Below are 25,043 nucleotides of genomic sequence, written 5' to 3'. Positions count from 1 at the left end.
TTTTTTGTATCTGTAAAATTATCCAAATCTAGGGGAGGGGAATCCAGGGTGCCAACTACAAGGGTTAATATATAGGACTAAATGCCACATGAGGTTACATCAATCAATGGTTCCTGCCTTGGATGTATCAGAGACGGGGAATCAGAATATAATTGCCTCAAATACGACGATTACGTCCAAAAATCAATGTTCCAAGAAAAAACATGAATCATAATTGCACTTGTTTTTCTCATGACGATATGTCAAATTACTTTAATGTAGGGCGGTGGAGAATTCAAACTCGGGTGCGAGAGATAAACTCTGAATTAGTATTGTCATGGTATGAAGCAACCAACTCCTCTCTCTCTCTGCTCCCTCTCTCTCTCTCTCTCTCTCTCTAAACAAATGGAAATGACATAAGGGGCACTCAACAGGGCTCTCACTCTGCACAAAAGTCTCAAAAAGAAATATATTCCAAGGGGATTGTTAGCTTTAATTCTGTAATCCATATCCAAAACCAACTGAATATAAAGAAAATTTTGATCATAAAAGAGTAAAAGAAGAAAAGAGAAAAGGAGGCCACAAATCACAGTGGCCAACAACAAATCGTAAAAGTCAATCGGTATCGGATTGATCTCGGGATTTCTTGGGTTGTGGTCAAGAGTTTGATCACTGGAATCAAAATCCAATGATCGTTCATCTCCCAAAGACTTGCCATCCCAGTGCTTAACATTCACTTGCTCTGCCTGCTGCATACATAAACAAATGCCCCAGGATTCAAAGTTCAAGTACTAATTTAAGTACTTCTTAACACATTAATCATATCAACAAACTAGAGGTTGCACCGTCGAGACTGTTCAAGCATTTGATCCTAAAACCGTTAGCATGGGGGAAACATTTTCACTAATCAGGTTGCTACTCTCATCATTCCTTCAGCTAAAATGGGTAATCGAAGGACAGCACCGGCGGGACCTACAGGAGGCTGGGTCTAGTATCATGGTGGCAGTGGAGGGTTCTTCCTGAGCAAGCATTGGCTTCTCTCCACTGTTGGGCTAACATATCCCTAGTGGGAAGCTCATAGTTCACGTTCAAAGAAAGGAATATAATTATTGACAAGTTCTTATGGTAGTGTGGCCCGAATGTTTGAAAACCAAGAAAAGAAGCGAGAGTTATTGACGTACCTTTCTCTTTAACCAGCTGCTGTACTTGAAGCTCTTTTCGTCGCTTTAATATATTCCATAACAGGTAAAGGAGATTCTAGGATGATGCCGAATGGCCCCTGGTATTTTTCGGTCAGGAGGTGAAGGTCCAGTGAATCATAAAGTCACATAAACAAAGGTGCCTCTCAGCAATTATTATTCTTCAAGGGACCCCGTTATTGGAGATCTCACAATACAAAAGCATGGAGATAGAAGATGAGAAGAATATGGCCTCAGGAATCAAGAAAAGTGAAACAAAAGGAACCTGTCAAAATCGCACCAAAAGAAAACCATAAATAATTGTTGGTAATGTTACGTCAAAATCACAATTGCTTACTGAAAATGACGTGAGCAATATGTCACCGATCAATTTCTTTCTGAAACACACAAGTCCATGGTTATGGGCTTCATCTTTGTATATAAATGACAACTTGTACACTTTGCTTGCTCCTCAACTTTTCAAAGAGTTATGGTGAAAGGCAGGAGAACACCCACTCCCCAAAATCAAAGAACAGTTACATTAATATACGAGCACGTTCGCAAAGCGTCTTCATACATACACATTGCAACTGGCGTCCATGTCCTTTTTTTACATGGATTCAGATTCTACACGAACAAATCAACAACACAAAGCCTTATCCCACTAATGGGGTTGCCTATATGAATCCTAGAACACCACTGCGCTCGGTTTTGTAATCGGAGAAAAACACTACACCTAAAAAATTGACTCCTTTTTTCTCTCGGTCTAGTATTTAATGCAAGTGCGTTAACAATGTACGACAGAACCTCATTGAGATGGGAATCTACTACGATGGAGAGCCATTATGACTGACAAGAGTGTCCTACTGCATTGAATTCAACCATCTCAAATTATTAGAAAAACAGAGCGGCAAGCTCTCAATATCACTTGAGTATTAAGAGTCTAAGACTAATAAAGAATGAAACCGGTCAAATGATCAAAACCAAATATGTGTATAACTTCTAGATGGAACATGTCTGGAGAATCAACAAGCCAATGTTCCATTGAACTTTCCGACAATATAACTTCTCATTATAGGGTATGCTTAGCTGATCATGCAAGCTTAGGATCATTATACATCTTAGAACGTAGCAAGCTACACATAGATATACAAAGAGTCTAGCAAGCACATGTTTAATTAGCGTATGGTGGATATATCAAGAATCAAGATGGTACATATCTCACAATTGTTTAAGTAAGTGATGTCCAATTCTAGAATATGTACGAGGCACGCCATATTTGCAAGACCCCATAACATGACTACACAAAACACAATCATGAAGAATAATATTCCCTCAAATAATTCAGGCAAGACAGGTTATTTCCAACGAAACATTACAACCGATACAATTATACCTCTTGGTTGGCATCAATGAATCCAAGACATAGCAGCGTGGCGCAGGTACATGGAGAGAAAAGGCCCTGGTTAATTGGATAAATATTCTCAAGAAAACAAATAGGGTAACTCTAATTTCTACTTGATTGATTGAGAAATTGATTTAATGTTAGTAGTAGTACTACTATTACTCTCTATTGTTATTAGTATTGCTATTATTATTGTTCTTAAAGTTCTTACCGTTATATTTTTGTTCTCAGTGTGTGGCTATTGCTAGCAGTATTAGATACAGAATATAAGAATTATTTCCAGGAAAAGGATCTGATGTATATGGTATATCATCAACTTCTAAGTAACCATCCTTCAATATAATGTGGCTTCGGAGAAAGGTCTTCACTCATAAACAACATGTTCCACACATACACCACGCATTTCAGTGACTTGTATCTGGAAAAGTTCAAAGAACAAGTTCTAACAAGTTCTAAGACCCTAATGCCTTCTAGGTTCCATAACATGCCTAACGGCTAACGATGATGTGGAAGTTGAAATTTTCTAACTTTGTAATGGTTTCCACTTTGAACCCATTCTTATTTCTTCCATCTTTCTAAGCAACTAAAAAGAGCTAAGAATGACTAAGTTTAACTAATACTTCACCTACTTTAAACAATTTGATATATCACAAATTTACTCCACCTAAGCCTCCCAAATCTAACTCCCTTATGAAGTCTCATCTCTCAAAAGATTAGGTTGTCAAACTTCCACCGCTCTAGTTTTACCTGCTCATTTTTGGAAAATATACTCAAACCAGGTTGGTGATATCATGATACCAAGTTCTCCAAAGGTGAGGGAATCTAAGACTCCTTAGATAAGGGATGTCTACACAAATCAAGAACATTCACAGAATAGCAGAATGGTTAAGAAGCTGAGCAATACTAATTACGAGGCAGAAGATAGGCATGCTGAAAACAAAGCTTTCCTATTAGTGTAAGCTCCATTTTTAGACTCAATACACCAAGACAATCAGAAAAATTTGATGGATTTGAAACAAAGTTTTCTGGTCATGGTTATTGCATGCTTCAAGGGTGAATCTCAAATGGGTTGCATCACTTAACATGTTAAATCGGACTAAAACTATGTAAGATCTGAACTAAGATTTCAATTATCAAGCAAAGTGGATGTTGTCCGAACCAATGAACTGGGTAACGATGATGTCAACGCTGAGGCGCAAGTTAATGAAGTTTATGTTCCACAGTAATCCTGGTAATTCTTCATGGGAAAGCATAACAGGGTAGACTGATCAAATACTGAAAAATCTTTACCACAAAATGAAAGTTCCTTCCTTTAGCTAGCTAGAATCCACATTTTCCTTGATTCCCATAAACATAATTCCACTTCCACCATCCTATAAACACAAACACAATTCCCATTCCTCAAACTCGTGCATGTTTCTACCTTGGGGTGGATACCACAATTTGTGATTTGTGAGATAAGGAAAAAGCAAGACCATCAGGATTTACTAACTTTTTTCAGCCAATGCACCTCAGAACTTCCGAAGCAGACAATATTATGGACAATTGAGAAAAAAAAACCCATGATTTGTTTAGAACAGATAACTCATTAATCAAACACAGAACGGTTTCAGACAAGTAAAAAGGTAAGGAATTGATGAGGGGTTTACCTAAAAAGTTGAAGGCTTTGTGGTTGCAGAGAGATTTCAGGTAGCACCCAGTTCCGGCAATGGCAAAAAATCAGAGCCCAAGTGCGCAAATTGAAGGAAGAAAGTGCGCTGTTTTCGTTGCTGTCGTCGTCACCCACTTCAGTGCACACCATCGAAACGTCATCTCGTGCGTTCTTTCTTCATACCTCGTCCGCTTCCGAACGCACCGTATTGGAGCGGAGGAAAAAAAGGTGCTCTTAGTCTTATTCACATCTTTGTTTAATCATTCATTTCTGTTGTTTTCGTTTGATTTATTTCATTCAATCGTCAAGAATAAACATTGGTGTATGAAAAGCCAAATAAAATGTTCACTTTTGATCATGCGGTTTCAATTGTCTCAATTTTAATTCCCCGTATTATCACAAATAATGCAATTTAAGATAGGTTATAAGTGAAAAAGCATGTACCACTTGTTAAGAGTAGTGAAGGACCACCTACTCATCATGAGCATAAGGCACCAGATTAGATTCTTGCTTAGTGGTTAAGCTTTAGGCTATTATATTCAGTTACGTATTATTGCTGAGTAAGTTGGTAATAACCTGCAGGCATATAAATATACTTTTGTACTCGCTTTACGCAGTAATGAGAAAATTCAGTTTTTCAATCTCTTCAATCTCTCATCTCTCTCGCTTTCTACACCAATCACATGTACAAGACTTTTTCTTTTGAATCTTAATCGCGCTGTTAGTCCTTACATACATTGTTAACTATATAATGGAAGACTATCCCTCCCCCTTTCATTATTTTTTCGAAGTTAACAAATGTGTTGAGATATATAGGATGATTGATCAACCTTAATGCATGGTGATATACACATATATATTACATCAAAGTACTACTTCTCTTGTATGGTCTCAACGCTCTCGTCGCATTTGAAATTTCTAGCTTAAAGAAGAGAACCCTAATTAGTACTAATTAGATCAGATGAGTAGTTGTGCATACAGTCTCAACTTTCATGTTACAATTGAAAGATAATAATCTTAGCTTAATGAATTTAGATTAGATAGATGAATATCTACAAGTTGATGTTTCGTCTCCAGTTTTCCAGTGGTTTTGCGTGTACTAATTAATTAAACTAGATTTCAAAGTCTAAAAAATCCAACCTTACTTTCAAAATTAAGCAATTGTCAAATTACCCAAATCTAAGTTTCCATGTAACTCGATGGATAGTCAAATATATCCTACTAAGTAAACTACATATATTTTTTTTCAAGATCCGTTTCATAATGTCATTTAGTATTATAGTCTAGTGATATTCCTCTTCTCTTGTAAGTGAGAGGTCTTAGATTTGATTATCTCCAAATACGAGTGTGAACCATATTATTGCTAGCCTATTGTGAGGCTAAGCTCATCCCCTCCCCCTTAGTATAGATAATATCGTTTGTTCAAAAAAAAAAAAAAAAAAGTCCGCTTCATAATATATTTTAACGATTCGAATCGTCAATTTTTTAGGTCTTCCCGCAAAAATCATGTCCACCACAAATCAACCAAATCTAAACCATATGACCATTAGATTAAATTTAGTATTTTCTTCGTAAAATCTTATACGTTCATTTTCTTCACTTCAAATGATTGTCTTAATGGTTTTGGATTTGTCTAATTTTTTACAAGATGATCTATGAATAATATACCAAAAAATAGACAATACGAATTTTTAAAGGAAATTATTATTCGCACTCCTAAAATCTCATTTGGCATTTCAAACTTTCTATAATTAGAAAGAAAAATAAATTTGTGAGGAGTGTAAAATAAATTTTTTGAAGTGCTAATAACAATCCACTTTTTAAAATACATTACGAATTAAGTCTTACAAAATGAGTGTCAAAATAGAATCACAAGCGTATATCCTTGAATTCTAAGCAGAAGATGAATATCATGTTTTAAATTTTCCAAGCAACCAAAAAGTTCATGACTTTTGGTTTTAGACTTTAAGATGCAAGACATATTGATGTCGGCCAACGGAACAAGTTGTGGCAAGCAATTATAATTAAGGACTTGAATTTTGGAAGACTCTCTGTAAGTCTTATTCTTTCGTATGAAAAAAGAAAAGAAAAAACAAAGAGAAAAGAAAACACAACACATTGTGGTTTGTGTGATGAGCATCACAAGCACGACATCCTTTTCTAAAAGGTAGAGTTCCACTCGAGTGAGGACCCTCGCCGATTCTCGAAGATCTTCAAATTACATACGTTCATCATATATCGTACGGTTATAAATCATTATAAATTTTTTTACTTTAAAATTGAATATAAACAAAACTTGATGAAAATTAGTCGCACGATGTACAATAAACAAACGTGATTAGAAGATTTTCGGAATTTTCACAAAGAGGATCCGCTCTCAGTCCACTCGACCTTCTCCAGTTCCGCACCTGTATACTGAACCAGCCTACTTCCGCTATCGTATATGCATTTCACTGGAGCAATATTATATTATGATATTCAATTACATCAGCTGTGTGGAATGGCAGCCACGGATATTGTATTATTGTTTTATAAACTAGACCACACGATAAATAATTAAACGATAAATTAGCGGTACTAAAAGCTTCCGTAAGTGGAATCCCTGAAGATGAAAAGCTAACCACATACATAATATGCATATATAGAAACAAAACTTTTACCTTCTGAATTAGCTATAAAAAGCAGGATTAGTGCAGGAAATCCAGAAACGTGTACGTGCATGCATCTTAGATAATACAAACAAGACACCTTCCTTTTGACTTTGCCAACCTATCTATACGTACTATTTTAACAGATTTGTCGACCTGAAAAGTTGAAATTACAAGCATTTTCCTTATTTTGTTAAATAAAATGAATATTGGTTGAGTTAATAATGATTGTTCTTTTCGTTTCATTAAGGTCTAGATTCAAGTTCCATTGCTGAACAATTTTTTTGGTAGGCAATTTGTAAAATCAAAAAGAAACTATGACCCCTGTTTTAAGTCCTCATAAAAACTTATGATATATGCCCTTGATCCACCAAATCTATGAGAAGAGGTCCGATCTCATATTTGATGGTCGGCGTGGCGAACTAGCTCTAGGCTTCGCTTCTTCGAGTCCCTCCCCAGCCGTTGCAAATCTATTTGCAGTCGTGAGACAGAAATCAAAGACAACTTGTTATAAAAGCAGCCGTGCATGTTGATAGATCTTCTATACCAGTAACAGCATTGCGGGTGAATCGCATTTTTAGGTAAAGTTTGGTTTGTTTATTAGAAGGATCGGCACGTAACTAATCATGAAAAATAGATACTAAAAGACAATGTGTCACGTGATGTAATAATTAGGTATTAAAAATCAGATAATACAAATTTGCAGAGCCACGGGACGTAGATATTATGTAGTCTTGGCAGGGCAGCCACGGACGAGAGAGACAAAGAGAAAGACAGTAAAGTGCCATCAGCTTCGAACTACGGAATGAACGGCGGTGATATCAGACGCCCTTTTCATTACGCTTTCTGCAGGTGGGTCCCCAGCCCTCCATTCCTTGGCAGCTGATCGAATTCAAACCTGCTGCCGCCACGTGTTTTGTACTGCAAAACGACCTTTTCCCACTGCACACCCAACCCAATCTATAGTTTCCCACAGCTGGCAAACATATCGAGCGTTACTCTGCCTACCAAAAGCCACACAAGAATTTTGCTAACACAAAACAGTTGAAAATATAAAATTTAGAATTATCTACAATTTTACAGTGGAAGAAAGCTTGGCCGTTAAAAAAATCAGCAGCAGCTCCTGCTACTAGCGAATTATCGGTGAATATATGTTCAATTTGTGATTAAAAAATCAATTACTTGAACATGTGGTCACTTTTGATTTGCTAGCATTAGGAGCTGTTGCTGATTTTTCAGCAGCCAAGCTCCGTTCCTTTACAGTTTTCAAGTATAATTTCAATGGTTTATTCTTCTCGTACTTATAAGATTATAAACGTGCAATATTAGTAAATAAATCAAAACAATCATTCGTCTACAAAATAAGAAAATCTACACCAAATCAAATCATATAAAAATTAAATTGTATAAAATCACTAATCACATTCCTGAAATGCTTTTCTTTTTATTTTCCAATAAAAACAATCAACTACCATTTGTTTTTCTTCTGAAATTACAACTACATGTTTTTCTTCTTTTTTATATGGTAATGCTATTTTATGTTAAATTCATTTAAATTATAAAAAAATAATTCCTATTTAGGGAGTATTTTTCCTACTCGGTTTAAATGCTTTTAGAAAAAATATTTATTTGATTCCAAAAGTAGTTAAAGTTCTAGATTGCAATAAGCTAATAAATGACTCGTTTAGATGTACTTTTAAAATGATTGAAAACGTTTTTAGAGAAAATATTTTAAGTGCTTTTCCAGGATTTACTTGCATCTTTACTAATGATTGGTTCTAAAAATATATTCACCAAAAGCGCTTTCAATCATTTCAAAAGCACATCCAAACGAGCTCAAAGTGATTTTCTAAGATTCACTTGCCCATTTTACCAAAAATTGATTTGAAAAATATTTTCACCAAAAACATTTTTAGTTATTTTAAAAGCACTTCCAAACAAGCTTTACTTTAGTTAACTTCTCCAAACTCAAATATGATATCCGACATATTTTTTTTTTAAATGTTATCCGATTTCTTTTCAGGTGTTGGAACTACTTTATGCCACAATTTCCGAAAAAAGTATTCACAAAAGTGATTTCACATTTTCTATTTCTGGATAATATTATAATTATATACCCAGAGGTTTTTATTTCCAATATCAAGGCTATTATTTTATAAAAGTTCAAACATGTTAACTTGCACGTTTCCACTATTTTACAATTTTATGTTTCTTAGAGACTTTACAATTTAATTATTATACCTACTTTTCTTTTCCTTTTTCTGATTTTTTTTTAATTATAAAAAAAAATCCACAAACGTATATGCGTGTGTTGACTCTAGAAATTATAAAACTTACGCGGTGTTCAAGCCGGCTAACTATGTCTTTATGTTGATGCAGTCATGCCAATTTACAATCGAGCTTGGTTGGGCAAATGAGATGAATGTGGTGATATGGTGATGAAACATGCTGCAAAATGAAGCTATCACAAAAAATATATCATATGAGTAGCTTTCTTTTTTGTTTAAGAGACGTAAATAAGATTTGAAACTATCCTAACAAAGTGAGAGAAATACAGTTAAATTAAAAAGTTTATTAAGGCAATATTCTTGGGTTATGTTTATTGAGGTAATATTTCATTTGGTAAACTTTATTTACTTCCCCCATTGGAAAATCTAACTTTCTAATCATCAAAAAGAAACAAGATTCAACACATTGCATCAATAGCAAGTATTTAATAGCCTTATATAATTTCATTCGGGGGTTGGGTTATCAATAGCCCAATGGGCATGTTTAGTGAGCTGGATGAGATAAGTTATAACTAATTAAAGTCTTATTTTCTAGAGAAGTACAGAACAATATGTTGTGATAAGAAAATGTTTTATTTGGCACTTGGTACTACATTCTAGCGAGATTCCTCATCACTTATAAACGAAAGATGTTAAGTTCGAATAGCGAAAGTGACGAGTTCGATACAAATTTATTCGTCTAACTCTAATAGTATATATAATTTGGATAAAAAAAAGGCAAAGAAAACATAGGCAAATTAGTGAATCTAATAAAGGCAAATAGCATACATAAATGAAACCAAAAAGAGAATATTTAAGAAGCCAAACAAAGGTAGGTCAAGGGGGAAATATTTTTCAATGTGTCCGGAATCCGGATGGTATTATTCTTAAAGTGAAACAAAACGTTTTTTCAAGTATTTATATACTTGTATAATAAAATATAACGTATATATTCGTGTTTCAAGTATATTGAAACATCTGCCGCGACGGAGAATGAAGTAATTAGTAGATTGAGAAAAAAGGGTGGAAATTCAAATGCTGACATGGATTTGAAAAGAGAGAGGAGAAAGAGAAGCACTATCTTTTTAAGAAATGTGGGGAATCCAACAGCGCGAAAGATCTCCGAACGCCACATACAACTTGTGGCTCACAAATCTCCCCCCTTTCTCCCCTTTGATGACGTGGCATTCCCACCTCGTATAACCCCACTCACCCCTTTCCCCTTCCTCCTCTTAACTCCCTCTCCTCCCTCCTCGATCAAAACTCTCACAGAACAACAGGAACAACCACCGAGAGCACCAAAACCAGTACTCAAAAAACATCAAAAGACTCGAACTTTCTGTGCTTTTTGTTCGGAAGACAGATTTTTGCTTCTGGGTTTTGATCGAATTACAAGAATGTCGTCGGAGGGTGAAGGAGGAGGCCACACGATAAAGCTGTTCGGAAAGACTATACCTTTGGCTATGGCGCCACTGAACCGTGAGTCTTCTTCCACCATTGACGAACCTTGTGGATCTGTTGACCATGACGTCACCGCCACTGCTTGTGGCGCGGGTGGGGGCGGTGCTGAAGACTGTTATGAAACCAGGCAGAAGCTTTCCTCTTCTTCTTCAGCTGCTACCAATTCGGGGGGAGATAACTTGGAGAGGGAAGGAGATGCACAACAAGAGGTATGTTTGAGCTTTAATCTTCTATGGCGGCTGTTGTTTTATTCTAAGAACAACCCATTTTTCAGAAACTCAGAAGTTTAAATGGGTCGATTTTACTTGCTCTTGAGTTTGTGATTTTGGGATCTGAAAAATTGAATTACTTAATTATTCTTGATTATTTGCTATCCTCAAATCAAGATTGTCGATTTGGTCTGGATTATTCCTTTCTTTTCTGTCCTCTTGATTATCCTGAGGTTGTATCGGGAGAACTCGAGGATGACGTCATGATATTCGGATGGTGGCTGTGTTGGATTTATCAGTCTTATTCTAGGTTTAGTTTGATCCCGTTCAAGTTTCCTACAAATTGGATTTTTGTTGATTTGGTTTACACATTTTTAGTTTTTGGTCAAAATATAATCATAAAATTCCAGTTGAAGTGGTTTGGAAATCAAAAGGCAGAAGTTGCTTTTTTAACTGCACTTTAGAAGTAGCTGATTATGCTTTTGGCTTCTGAGACTCCTTCCACGGATACTTTGAATTGCTTACTCTGTTTTTATAGCAAGGATTTATCCATTTATGTCAAGTTTGTAGATTGACACGGCTGGTAAACAATAGGAGCGGGAGGGGGGGGGGGGGTGAAGAGAATTGTAGAGTTTTACTTTGTTTTCGTCGGGATTGGACAACTCTGTGCCAGTTGAACAACTGCTTATAAATTCCGATATGGGCTTTCGGTTTTTATACAGTGATTAAGTTACATCGTCTGCTTCTGTAACTACATTTTTTTCTTTTCCTTCTTTGGCTCTGTTCTTATATATGTTTTGTGAATGACAAAGTTTTGGAGTAAACAATAACGAAATTTATGTATCGAAAGTTCTTCATACCCCTTTTCTCTTGTTTTATTCTGCTTGAATAACTCAAAAGTGGTTTCTGTTTAATTTATAAATCAATGTTTTAGTATGTATGATCACAACAATCTGTTTATCAGTACATTGAGGGAACTCGGAACTAGTCTTGTAAAGCACTTTTCTGATCAGATATTTTTGTTTGAAATATAGGAAACAATATCAGGAAAAGAACTAGCAGCGGATAAACAGGATGCTGATACCTCAGATCTAATCACAGAAGACCTAAAAGCTCCTACAACATCATCCGGAATTAGCGAGAATCCTAAAACTCCTTCAGCTGATAGAGAAACTTCATGTAAGAATGGAGACCAGAGCGAGACTAGTAGCTCACAAGATAAGACTCTGAAGAAGCCTGACAAGATACTTCCATGCCCTCGATGTAATAGTATGGACACCAAGTTCTGTTACTACAACAACTACAATGTCAACCAGCCTCGCCATTTCTGCAAGAACTGCCAGAGATATTGGACTGCTGGAGGAATCATGAGGAATGTGCCAGTGGGTGCTGGTCGTCGCAAGAATAAGAACTCTTCAGCTTCACAGTATCATCATGTATTAATGTCAGATGCTTTCCAAGCAGCTCATGCTAGCGCTGCAAATGGTGCGCACAGTGCTACTTTGGGAAGCAAAAGCACTGTCCTTACCTTCGGTTCAGATTCTCCTCTTTGTGAATCAATGGCTTCTGTATTGAACCTTGCAGAGAAAAACCAAAATTGTATGCAAAATGGATTTCGTGGAACCGAACAAAGACTCCTAGTTTCTCCCACTGCTGGAGATAATGGGGACGACCGCTCAAGTGGATCATCCATTACAGCTTCAAATTCGACAGAGAGAGGAGGCAAAGCTAATTTACAAGAGCCTTCAGCTCAAAATTGTCAAAGCTTCCCTCCTCAAGTACCATGCTTTCCGGGTTCCCCTTGGCCTTATCCATGCAACTCAGCTCAGTGGGCCTCTGCAATGCCTCCACCCGGCTTCTGCCATTCAGGCTTTCCGATGGCATTCTACCCTGCACCGCCATATTGGGGTTGCACTGTGCCGGGTTCTTGGAATGTACCATGTCTCTCACCGTCCTCTACTCTTAGCCATTGTGCTACAAGCTCCGGTTCAAATTCCCCAACCTTAGGGAAACATTCAAGAGACGAGGACATTACTAATCCATCCAGCTCTCAGAATGAAGAGCCCGCGAAAGATAACAGTTCCAAAAGATGTGTTTGTATTCCAAAAACATTAAGGATCGATCATTCTAATGAGGCTGCAAGAAGCTCTGTATGGGCAACGCTTGGCATTAAGAATGAAAGGGGAAATTGTGCTAACGAGGGAGGAGGTCACTTCAAGGCATTTCAATCAAGGGGAGATGAGAAAAATCCTGCAGTTGAAGCTTCTTCAGCGTTGCAAGCGAATCCTGCAGCATTTTCCCGGTCACTCAACTTCCATGAGAGAACATGATCAAGGCTGAAGTTTGAGTTGAAAACTTTGGCAATGTGAATGTGATGGAAGGGACCCTTCAACCTTTTGCTGCTGACAAATATGACACCTTTTTTCCTTTCTTACACTAAGGCAATGTTTACTGATCAGCCTCAATGTTTTTGAGTTAGATCATATAGATGTATTTTCTTTAATCTCTGTGTAACATTATGGATGGGTCCTTTTTGTTTTCAACTCTGTTAGATGCTGCAGAAAGTGTTTCTATACATACTTGGACGTGAGGTAACATAAGATAGCTAATAAAAAGAGAGACTTCGAGGTAATTATCATGTGTTTTTTGTGTTTATTTGGTAATTATCATACGTTGATATTAAACAAGTGACGATCAAGCTCAAAACGTACTGATATGATCAAGTATTACAAACTTAACAAGTTACAAAAAGGCGGACATCGATTACTAGTGTTTTAAAACGTAAGAAACCTAGTGGGGAAATTATTTTTTGAAAGCTTAAGGATTGAAAAATCAAAAGAGTGAAAAGTCAAGGTAGGGCCTCAATTGGGAAGATAAGCTTTCAACTATCGATCAATTTGAGGGGCATCCTCTCCCTCTCAAAAACACAAGGAATCCAAATTGGTAATATTCCATAAAGTGTAAGGCAGTGTGAGCCAAGTATATCCACCAACACAAAAAGTGGCTTTCTTTCTCTTTCCACTTTGCTTGCTGGATAATATATCAAATTCACACTTAATAATAATGGAACAATGCTATTTACACACTTATATTTATTTCTCACACACTCATTTTAATTTTGTTAGTCGTATCAAATAGATTGAAAAAATTAATGGACAAAATAAATAAAAATATAGAATATAAAAAGAAATCTGTGAATAGCATCACTTTTATTTTTATAATTTTATATGGGTTTCTCATCCTTCACCAACCGAAGCATTCAGATATTTCCTTGTCTTTGTTGTCACTCGGATGGGGCCACAGTTTATGCGCATAATTAGTTGTTGTGGGACCCATTACATGAGATTTTTACAGAAAATTTCTAAATTTGGGATATATTATGTTTTCATATTATTTATCAAAATACCAAGACTTTTAAGATACAGACAAAGATGAGTTGCAGGTGTCCAGACCAGTTAGTCAAGTTAATATGTCGGCCGCTTTACATTTAAATTCAAATTTTTTTTTTCTGTAAATCGGTATATTTAGAACTATCACTTGTGTGAAAAGGATAATTTTTTTTTTCTTAAATCGTAAAATCATCAGATATGTGTTTTTTGAAGGAGACACTTCACGTGCATTTTTAGGATCTACTTGGATTTTACTAATAAATTGGTTTCAAAATGTTTCAGTCATTTTAATAGCACTTCCAAACAAGACCTGATACCTGACGTTGGTCCAAATATCCATAAAAGCTCATGTGGTGGTAATATGTTTGCGTGTTGACATCCAACACTTTCAACCAAACCTTACCAATTACGCTCTTTACTGGCTGCCGTACGGTTTTAATTTCCTCTTTTGATACATAAAATAGAAGATAATTCATATGAAGAAGACCTTTCATTTTCTTTTGTTTGTTGTCTGAACAGACACGTCACATGTGTATATTATTTCCTCGTCGCTTGGGCCTCGTTATTTTAAAGTAATAAATTTGGGCCTCAAAGCTTTTAGAATTTTAGTTGGGCCCAACCCGGTTTGGATCTCAAACTACTCGGAGGCAGGCGAAGGAAGGCATACGCCTTGGGCCCAGCGTTTAAAATATTCTTGTAAAAGTGTCGAAATATCCGAAAATCAAGAATCGATATGGAAGGAAAGATGAAACGCAAACTCTACCTTTTATCGGTGAGATATAGGAAAATTAATGAATATCGACGGTACTTACCAATTTATTGGAGAAATTTTCCTAGAAACGATTGCAAATTTTGAACTTTTGATTTTTTTTGAGAAACTTGTCTCTAATTTTGACTAAATATGAATGTGTTGATATACGCACCTTATTACAAATTTCCATAATTTTTTTTTAAAACAACCTGTATCGATATCGATATATCTATAAATTTGCATATCGATATAATCTTATTGTACTTGTGCCACCCTAAAATTGACTCCACCCTAGTAAGTGTAATGTTGCATACGGATAACCGTATACAAGAATCTCTCCCAATTGAGCCAAGACAACAGGCTTGACATTGGAATTTGTACGAAGCCCAAGGGCCAAACACTAGTTAAGCCTTGTGAAGCGCGGCACCTCCTCTATCAATCTCAAGTCTCAGCTGATGTGGACTGATGAGAGCTCTCAAGTCAAATTCCATCAATGCATGGAGTCTAGATGCCCACCCAATATTTTCCTGTTGTGGGTGACAGACATTTCAAATAAAACTCCGCATACCTAATCTTACTGTAATTATGTGTTACAGTATTGGACCAGTTTAATACGTGTTGGAATGGACTAACAATAAAGAACCCCTTTGACTTTGAATTGGAGACTTCGAGAATGCGTTTATTATGCCAGAGTAATTCGAGCTGGACTAACTTCAAAGATTAAGTTGAACGATTTTAGATTAGGCTAATGTCATTTGTTTTAGGCTTTCAGCTGATAGTAATATCTGCAATTAGCACTGGTGTTTCTTATTTCAGGCTTTCTGCAGATAGTAATATCCTTGAGAAATGCTAAGGAGATTCATTCAAAGTGGAATTTTTATAAATTTCTTATTATTTCACAGTTTAACGTTAATTTTTCGTGGAATATTATAAAACATGTTTACAACTATTCGGAACATTTTTTTTTTTTTTTGGTGTGCTATCCACACATCTTATTTTACTTCTCACACACCTCTTGATAATTTATGACGGTTGATCTTCTTCAATTCATCCGATCCGACAACCAAAAATTAAAAATATATATGATAAGTAAAATAAGATGTGTAGATATCACATAGCCGTATGGAATTGTCTTAATTCGTACTTATCACTATTTTGCGGTGGGATGGGATGGGATAGGACAAGGAGTCCAGGATTTCCCAAAGGATATTGAGAGAGACTCTCAAAGTAGAATTTTTTTACAGACTTTGACATTTTATGTTTTTGTCACAACAGTTTATAATGTTAATAATATTAAACTGTGAGATTATAGAGAATTCATAGAAATCTGACTTTAGAAGAGTCTCCTCAACGTTTCCCATATCATGTCATACCCTTGTTCTTGTCTTTTTTTGCCTCATCATTTCATCACCATCTCAATTTTTGGTATCCTTTACTACTATTTAATTTCTTAAGCTTCAAACAAATACAAAATTCGAAGAGAGTGATTTTCACTTCCCATTTGTCCTTCTGCACTCATTTTTTTGTTTTTATCTCTTAATTCTCTATTCATTTATTCAAATCAGAGACTAAGAAATAATAAATAAGGAGCGATTGCAAGGTATAAAAAAGAAGTGCACTATCCGCTTCTACCATACTTTAAGTTAATTTGATCCTCGTTTAAGTTAATTTGATCCTCGTTTTCTTGATTTGACCAAAAAAAAAATCTCTGTTTTCTGGAGCTCCATGTACAGCATTGAAAGAAAGAAGAAAACATGGAAAAAAGTGACTAGTCAATGTGTGACAGTAATCTAATTTATCGTTTTTGACCTTTTGATGAGGGGTTCTCCAGTGAGAGTCTGGGGGCACAGTTTTTTTTTTTTTTTTTTTGACAAGAAACAATAATATAGCCTTTCATTAATCAACATCAAATAATTACAAAATGTTATTAGATACATAATTCTAATAACTAATAAATTGATCTGAAATGAATTTGCACAAAACAGACAATATAACATTAAAACCCTAGTAGACACCTACAAGCTCAACCACACAGTCGCCAAGCACACAAATCTACCGGTACAAATATGTCACAATAAACAATAGTTGCAACAGAGAGATACCAGTAGACACAACTGTCATCGCTGAATAGCAAGGCCACAAAAAGTCATCGCGAAAGTATGAGACCATGTCAAAGTCACCGTTAGAAGACAAGACTCACAATACACAACGCACAAAGGCGAAGACCAAATTAGCCATAAACCAACACCACCACGGTGCACAAGGGCAAGAGGAACTAAACTACACTGAGAAGGATCCGATGGTGGTGGGATATGACTAAAAGGGAATGATGCAGATTTTTCACTGTCAGCTGAGTTTAACTAAAACAACAATAATATTTTCTTTTTTCCTTTACGACCATCTTTAATTCTTAGGTTAAAACCTAAAATTTTTAACTTAGAAAATTTAAATTTTAACCCAAATTTTTTTTTTCCCCCAATCCCTTTTGAGTTAAAATTTTAGCCTGAAACTATTAAAGAATGAATTTATGATAATTTTTTTTTCTTAAAGTAACTTTAAAAAAAAAATGTAGACTGTCATAATTTAATTTTATGAACATTTTAACCTAAAAGAATTTAGATTCCGATAAATATTGAAAAATCACTAAACTGATACCATAAAACACGTGAAACATTATGGAAGAATATGAAACACATCAAATATTTTTTTAATTACTTTAACCATTAGATTTACATTTGGACCATTAGATCTTAACGTGTTAGATTAAATGAATTTGTAAATATAAATTAAAAAAAATACACATACATGGTGGGCCAACCCTACTAATCCAAAGGAATTATGGGCTAAATTTGTTCAAAAAATGAGTTTTGGGTTAAAACTTATATTTGTCCCAAAGGTTAGACCAAGTTGGAGTAAGTTTAGGTCATCTCCAACCGAATGAGGACCAGATAGCTCTCTTTAGCCCTATAGCCCTCCAAGAAATTATATTTTAATAAAAAACATAATTTATTATTTCAATTTAAAGACTACAACTTAAATTTAAAAACTACAACTTAAATTTAAAGTCGATAATCATCATCATCATCATCCGTAATGGTGAAAATTATGTGAGAAATGGTGTAAGAATAGCTTAGGTATTTATAGAAAAAAAAAAATTAGAATTCTTTTATTTTTTATTTTTAAATTTTGTTCGGAAAAAAAAAAATTCAAATCCAACAGTAACCTAGTGTCAGCATGACGTTAGTTAGCTGAGATTTGCATAACACATCACTTTTGACAGGCTTGGGGCTGGCTAGCTGACTCATTTGGGCCAGTTGGTTGGCCTGATTTGGTGTTTTTGGCCCGGTCGGGCCCAAGAGCCCTTTGGCCTAATCATCAGTTGGAATCGATTTTCATGTCATTTCAGACTATTTTTAGCCTTATAACCCTCTAACCGGTTCGGTTGGAGATGACCTTAAATCTAAAATTTGAGTTTTATTCTAAGAGTTGGGTAGGGTGTAATTGGCTTCGTAGTGTTCCTTGGACCACAACCACGTTGAGCCCCTTTTTTCTGATGATTCAAGTGAATAAAAAAATAAAATAAAATAAACCAACCCTTTTCAGTTTATTTATTTATTTTTTTGGGTTCTAACTTCATCTGCCTCCTACCCCAAGAAAATCAATGAATGGCGGTGGTGGAATGCTCGTCTCACGGTGGCCGCCGCCGCCGCCAACAACTCTGTCAGCAGCTGATGCGGATAGTGAGGGTTTGCCGCCGGAAACTTGACATGAAGAATATGAGTAGCTTTGATGAACAAGGCTGGGGAAGTTTGACTCTTGCATTGCCATCTTATTCATGTATGGTGGAGGATGGTGGGTGTACGTACCCCCGCATGAATGATCCTCCACCTCACCTGAACCATCCCGACATCTTCTCTGGCTCATCATCCCCATCACCTCATTGCTCTTCCGACCTGCAATAACACAACCACCATTATGTATTTGAGATTTACATGCAGCTAGGACATCCGTGTGTCTGTAGCCCAAGTTAATCATACACACGACAATGCATTAATCATACACAGGACAATGCATGATTATGGACTTAAAAGATACTGCTACGTGACATTTCAAATTTAAGCAGGGTATTGGAAGAGAGTTTTTGGCAAATGGAAACGTGACAAATTAAAAAGAATAAGAACAATGACATACCAGAGAAGAATTCAAAAGGAGTTTGTTGTTGTTGTGAGCAAAATCCACTATTATTATAAGAAATCAATTTTTTCCTTGTGATTGCTTCTTCTTCTCCCAAACTAATCAAGTTTTGTGAACCATTTGAGCCATAATAACCAACACCACCATAATAGCTTGTTCCATATGGAAAATCCGATATAGAACTACCGCCGCTGAGGCCGCCATTGGGGAGACTGAGACCACCGTAAGGTGGCGGAGGTTTCGTACTCCTCGAGGCTGCATTGACGCTTGGATTTTCGTCCACGCTTCTGTAAACAGTTTGGTTTAGCTTCCTCCGACAAGCACTGGATTGCTTTCTGTACTTCCTGGCCATGATAACATGCCAATGGTTCTTCAAAGCATTATCAGTTCTTCCAGGAAAGAGCCTGGCTATCATGGCCCACTTGTTGCCATATATTCTATGAGCTTGCATTAGTTTTTCTTCCTCCTCCTCAGTAAAAGCTCTTCTGTTGATTCTTGGGTCCAGCTGGTTAAACCATCTTAATCTGCAGCTCTTACCTTTTTTAACAAACACAAATATGCAAAAATATATGAATTAGTAGAGATTAGAGTGACTAACAAAATCAAAGAGAAAAAAAGGAGAGTGCATTGGAGGAAACATGAGTACGAAAATCACTTCCCAAGAAGAAAACTTAACTATACAAAAAAAAGGACTACAAAATTTCACATATTTTTTACCTGACCTTCCTTCCAGCTTCTCTGCAATAAGGTTCCAGTTCTGAGGGCCATAAAGAGTCACAAGTTCCTTGAGCTTGGAATCCTCAGCAGGCCTCCAATGCCCTCTGGCACACAGTTTTGATCGCCCACTTTCTGTTTCCCTCTCACTAACACTCACCCCACCCTCATTAGGGTTCTTATCATGATCACTGCTGTTGTGGTGATCCTCATAACTTCTGGTAGAAGGAAAACCCCAGAAAGCCCTCCCATTTTCTGGTTCAGAAAGCTTAGAGATGTAGCTGTTGTCCTGGGAAGAAACAGATGAATATACTCCATAGTTGGATCTCAGAGAAAGAGAGCCCATATCCGCATAAACCATTCCCATTGAACAAGGAGAAGAAGAAGAGGAGGAGGAGAAACAGCTTAAGACATTTGCGTTTTCCGTTGCATATATAGCACCATTGTTGGCCATCATTTTTTTTACATTGAAGAACTGTTACAAAGTCATCTTTGAAAAGATTGGAAAAATAAATTAGAAGCGAGAGAGAGAGAGAGAGAGAGAGAGAGAGAGAGAGAGAGAGAGAGAGAGAGAGCTCTAGTGAGAGCTAGGTAGGAAGAGAAAGGACTGTGTGTTTTGCAGGTGAGAAAACAAGAAACAGCAAAAATAGCAAATAGTGTTCAGAAACCTACACAGCCTCTCACCTCATCAGTCTCACTGTCTCTGTGTAGGGAGTTGCAGAAGAGAGAGAGAGAGAGAGAGAGAGAGAGAGAGAGAGAGGGGGGGGGGGGGGAGGGGGTTTACCTTGGGTTTCAGTTAACCACCTGAAGTTGACCCAACGACCATCACCAAACCCAATTTGGCCATGAATAATTCGCTTTGATTTTTTCATGTCCCTTCTTTCACAGCTTTTATGACAGTCCAAAAAGGCAACTTCCTTAACGTCATCCTAAACCCCACCTCTCCACCTGTTTCTGTCTCTTTCAGAGAGGAGGGGGTTCACGAGTCATGTACGTAGGGAAGACATCAATTTCATTATTTATGGCTTCCATAATCCAGGATTCTAATGACATCGAATCAGCAGCTAATTAAACACACGCTACTGAATAATCCAATTCATATATATATATATATATATATATTAAATCGAACATAAAACTTCGAGTACATAAATAAACGTCTGTAATTAATTGAGTTACAAATTCTTCAATTATACCATTGTAATAATAACTAATGAACAGTAATTATTGTTGGTTTAGGGTTGCCTTTTGATACAAAATAATGCTGGCTTAGGGTTGCCTTTTGATATGCAAATAAGTTTGAACTAACTATGGTAAGAAATAATAACTAATGAACAGTAATAGTAAAATGCATAAAAATTATGAATACTGGTATTATAGTTGGTTTTCACTCGGTGGAAGAAAACCCATTGCAGACGTTTGCTTCATTTAGTGTGTGTCATAATATTCACCGGAATGTATGATCTATGCTTTGAAGAACTGAGCAGTTTGGGTCAAAATCTTTGAACTTCCTAATCCCATTCATATGAGAAATACTAATGAGACTCTCAAAGTGAGATTTTTTGTGAATTCTCTAACACATAACAATTTTGGTACAATATTTTATAATGTTAGCACGAAAATTATGTTAAAAAATGAAGTGGTAGAAAATCTACAGAGAATCTTAATTTTAATAGTGTTTCCTTAGCAATTCTCCATGAATATTATTATATCAACAGAAACAGCCTTAACGTAACACCTCAAGAATTACAAAACAACCCAATATCCATCACAGATATAACTCATAAACAAGACAACAGTAGATCATCAAACCCTGATTTGGTTCTATTTACTTGGACAGTCTAGCGTTCAAACATCCGTATATCCATACATTAAAGTAATTTAGTAAACACTATTTCTTATAGTGTCATCTAATAACCATTTCATTTTTTATTTTTTATTTTTGTTCTCACTTTTTTTTTAACTGAAAATCTGTTTGATAACTATTTTCAATTTTCAAAAAAAATGAAAAACTAAAAAAATCAAAAATCAAAAACAAAAAAAATGAAAACTACTTTGAAACTTTGTTAAATTTTTGAATAATTTTCAAAAAAAAAAAACTGGAAATTAAATGATTATTAAACTGCTTACATTATTTAATAAATGAGCCTCATTTCACGGATCTGGAGTTCCTTCCAATTCCTCTAAAAAACTCTCAGTCAATTAGTCAAACACATAGCATTAGGGGGTCCCAGCAAGCCAAAGGGGTGATGCACGTTTGTGTCACTGCTCTCTCAGTCTCTCACTGTACTAGCTCATTGCTCATGCCTGTAGCATTTGAGGTCCATGTATGTGCATGTGAACATGCTTTTGAGATCCCTGCTTGCTGGGCTCTCTTCATGTCATCATCATATCCATGGAGACCCCACGTTCGGAAGCCGCAAAACAAAACTAATTTCTATCTGGCCATGTCATATATATTCATCCACATGATCAATGACTAATTAAACCAAAGTTAATTTGCATGCTTAAACTTCAATTAAGATTACAAACTAAGACACTACTACTCTCATCAGCGAGGCAAAGACAATAGTGTATGCATCCAAGATTACTGTAGACTCTCTTCAATTATTGAGTGGACTTGGTCAGTCAATTAGGGCTTAAAAGCTATTCTACGTGGAAATTTTTACCAAATTACCATACCAACCGTCCTACCATCCATACCATACCAAATTATTACCAAAAATTTGTACCAATTGGTAATGGTACGGTATTTGTACTGTACCATACTATTTTGGTACGGTATTGGTATCCAAAACCAATACTAGTGGTATACCGTACCTACTAATATTATTAATATTATATTATGTATTTATTCATACAATTATTTGAGGGCAAAATTAATAATAATTATTGTAAAAGTGTAAAAAATGTAAAAAGAAAAATATACAATCACTTATAGTGACAAGCTTTACAACTTTCATGAAGATGTCAGCTTCAAAATCCAACACTTTTATCCATAAACCTTAAATTTATATTTAACCGTCAATTGTCATTTACGCTTTATTCTTCCTACTGAATTTTATTTTTAAATTTTATTTTTTGAAAACATGATCATCTGGCGGATGCAAGAAGATGAACAGTTCAGATCTTTGATATCACGTTTCGATATTTACGGTTAATTGAAATATGAGTTGATGTCATATAGTTTGTAGAAACTTTATAAACATCAAGCAATATTTTCATTAACCATAAAACTCTGAACATAATATCAACGATCCAAACCGTTCATCTTCATGCAGCCTCTAATAGATCATGTTTTCAAAAAAGAAAATCCGAAAAAAAAAACAAAATTTGATGAGAAAAATGAAGTGTAAATGTAAACAACAATCAATGGTTAAATTTTGATCTATGATTTATTGATTATAATGGCGAATTTCAAAGTTAAGCTCTTTACGAAAGTTGTAAAGCTTGTCATTATGAGCGTTTATATATTTTTTTCTATATTTTTTACACTTCTACATTAATTAAAAAATATTAGATTTTGGACAAACTAAGTGGCGTAAAACAAAGTGGCAATTACCATTGACATATCATACCAACCAAACTATTTGGTATACCGATATTCGGTATACCGAAAGTTTGGTACGATAATAGTAATAGATTTTGTCGTACCAAATATTTGGTATGGTAATTGGTATAGAGATTTTGATACGGTAATGTAACAAAATCACCCCTAATTCTACCCTATTATTGGGGAGAAAATGCAGTATTACCGACAGTGAGATAAATATATGCACGAGTAAAGTAATAGGTGATACAGAAATGTCCGTGTATGCGATGAGAGCTTTTCTAAAGATGACAGGACGGATTAGTTATGAATTAGTAGACAATGTTGTTAACTGGGAAATAGAAACGAACTCTCACTTGGTCCCCAACTTTTCAGACCAGCTATGGGAAGACAAGTGAAAACCATACATCACATGTGTGTGGATCGTGCGAGTGTGTGGGCATTCAAATATGGACAGGTACAAATGAACACTACTTATTAGTGTAAAGAATATGTTTCCCTTTATCATATCTCTCATATCATCTGCCTTCTCTCACACCTTCTGTGCTTTCTTTGTTTTCTTCTCCCTCGGCCAGTCTGCCCCCTCCCCACATGTGCCCCCATGTTTGCACGTGTATAACTAAATCTCAGACTCTGCATGAGAGAACTATTGGCATAATTAACTACTTTGCTACCCCAAAATTAAAATGAATTGAACTGAAGGTATGTATAAAACTATACACTAATGATGTTTTAATTTGTGAAACTAAAATATGTTAAATTGAACAATGACACAAATATCACAGCTTGAGAAAATATACGATATTCATTATGATAGAAGAAAGAAAGTGCCTCAATTAAAAATAATTTGCCAGGGCTTTTAACCCGGTGTAATACAAAAAAATTATATGTAGCATATACATTAGCCTATTAACAACTACTTAGGTTAAAGCATGTCCATAAGAAATAAAAAAGGATTATATATATATATATATATATATATATATATATATAAGATGATTATAAGTGGATTGGAAAATCAAACAATCAAGATGCATACATAACATGTGAAACGTTTCAAAAGCTTCAGTATGTATATCACATAAACAACAATAAGAATTCTACATTTGGAGAGTGGATTTGAATAGAAAATTGTCGATCATGCAGTTGTACACATAGGGTATATGAGACATTTTTCGTGTCAAAATTCATGTCATTCTTGTTAATTTTCCTATTTCAGCAAAAGGTTTTTGTAACTATCCCTATAACATCCAATTTCCCTAACTTTGTCACTTTATTATTATAAATATTATGTTTTGGATTTTCAAATGATCATGAAGAAATTATAGCAATGATCGTTCAACTTTAACTCAATTGGAGCAATGGTCCCTTAACTAAAAATCCATGACCAGGTCCCTTAACTCATCAAAAAGTGTAGCTATGGTCATTTTCGTCAACTCTATTAAAACTTCCGTCCAAATGAGTCACATTTCATGTACGTGAGGTTGAATTAAGGAGCAAATATAGAAAACCAAATGAAAAAAATCGCAGCAGTGGTCCCTCAACTTTAACCCAATTAGAGAAATGGTCCCTCAACTTTAACCTAATTGAAGCAATGAACCCTTAACTTTAACCCAATTGGAGCAATGATCCTTCAACTTTAACCCA

General features: G+C 35.6%; 2 protein-coding genes and 1 long non-coding RNA gene across 3 annotated transcripts; 1 reads left to right on the top strand and 2 right to left on the bottom strand.

Annotated features, from left to right (window-relative positions):
• Window positions 1-462: 462 nt before the first annotated feature.
• Window positions 463-4,372, bottom strand: LOC137732388 (uncharacterized). Its single transcript, XR_011068335.1, has 3 exons — window positions 4,212-4,372; window positions 1,161-1,443; window positions 463-728 (listed from the first exon to the last, which is right to left on the bottom strand). It is a non-coding gene; the product is annotated as an uncharacterized lncRNA (long non-coding RNA).
• Window positions 4,373-10,258: 5,886 nt separating this feature from the next.
• On the top strand, window positions 10,259-13,341 carry LOC137731835 (cyclic dof factor 1-like). The gene is made up of 2 exons (XM_068471071.1): window positions 10,259-10,798; window positions 11,833-13,341. Exons 1-2 carry the CDS (start codon window positions 10,526-10,528, stop codon window positions 13,126-13,128), a joined length of 1,569 nt encoding a protein of 522 aa, XP_068327172.1. The 5' UTR covers window positions 10,259-10,525; the 3' UTR covers window positions 13,129-13,341.
• Window positions 13,342-18,571: 5,230 nt separating this feature from the next.
• Window positions 18,572-20,340, bottom strand: LOC137730587 (transcription factor CSA-like). Its single transcript, XM_068469573.1, has 3 exons — window positions 19,850-20,340; window positions 19,130-19,669; window positions 18,572-18,891 (listed from the first exon to the last, which is right to left on the bottom strand). Exons 1-3 carry the CDS (start codon window positions 20,301-20,303, stop codon window positions 18,572-18,574), a joined length of 1,314 nt encoding a protein of 437 aa, XP_068325674.1. The 5' UTR covers window positions 20,304-20,340.
• Window positions 20,341-25,043: the final 4,703 nt, after the last annotated feature.

Source organism: Pyrus communis, chromosome 4, assembly GCF_963583255.1.
Source record: "Pyrus communis chromosome 4, drPyrComm1.1, whole genome shotgun sequence".
Lineage (NCBI taxonomy): Eukaryota > Viridiplantae > Streptophyta > Magnoliopsida > Rosales > Rosaceae > Pyrus > Pyrus communis.
Note: the sequence above shows the minus strand (reverse complement) of the source record. Positions and strands in the feature narration are given on the sequence as shown.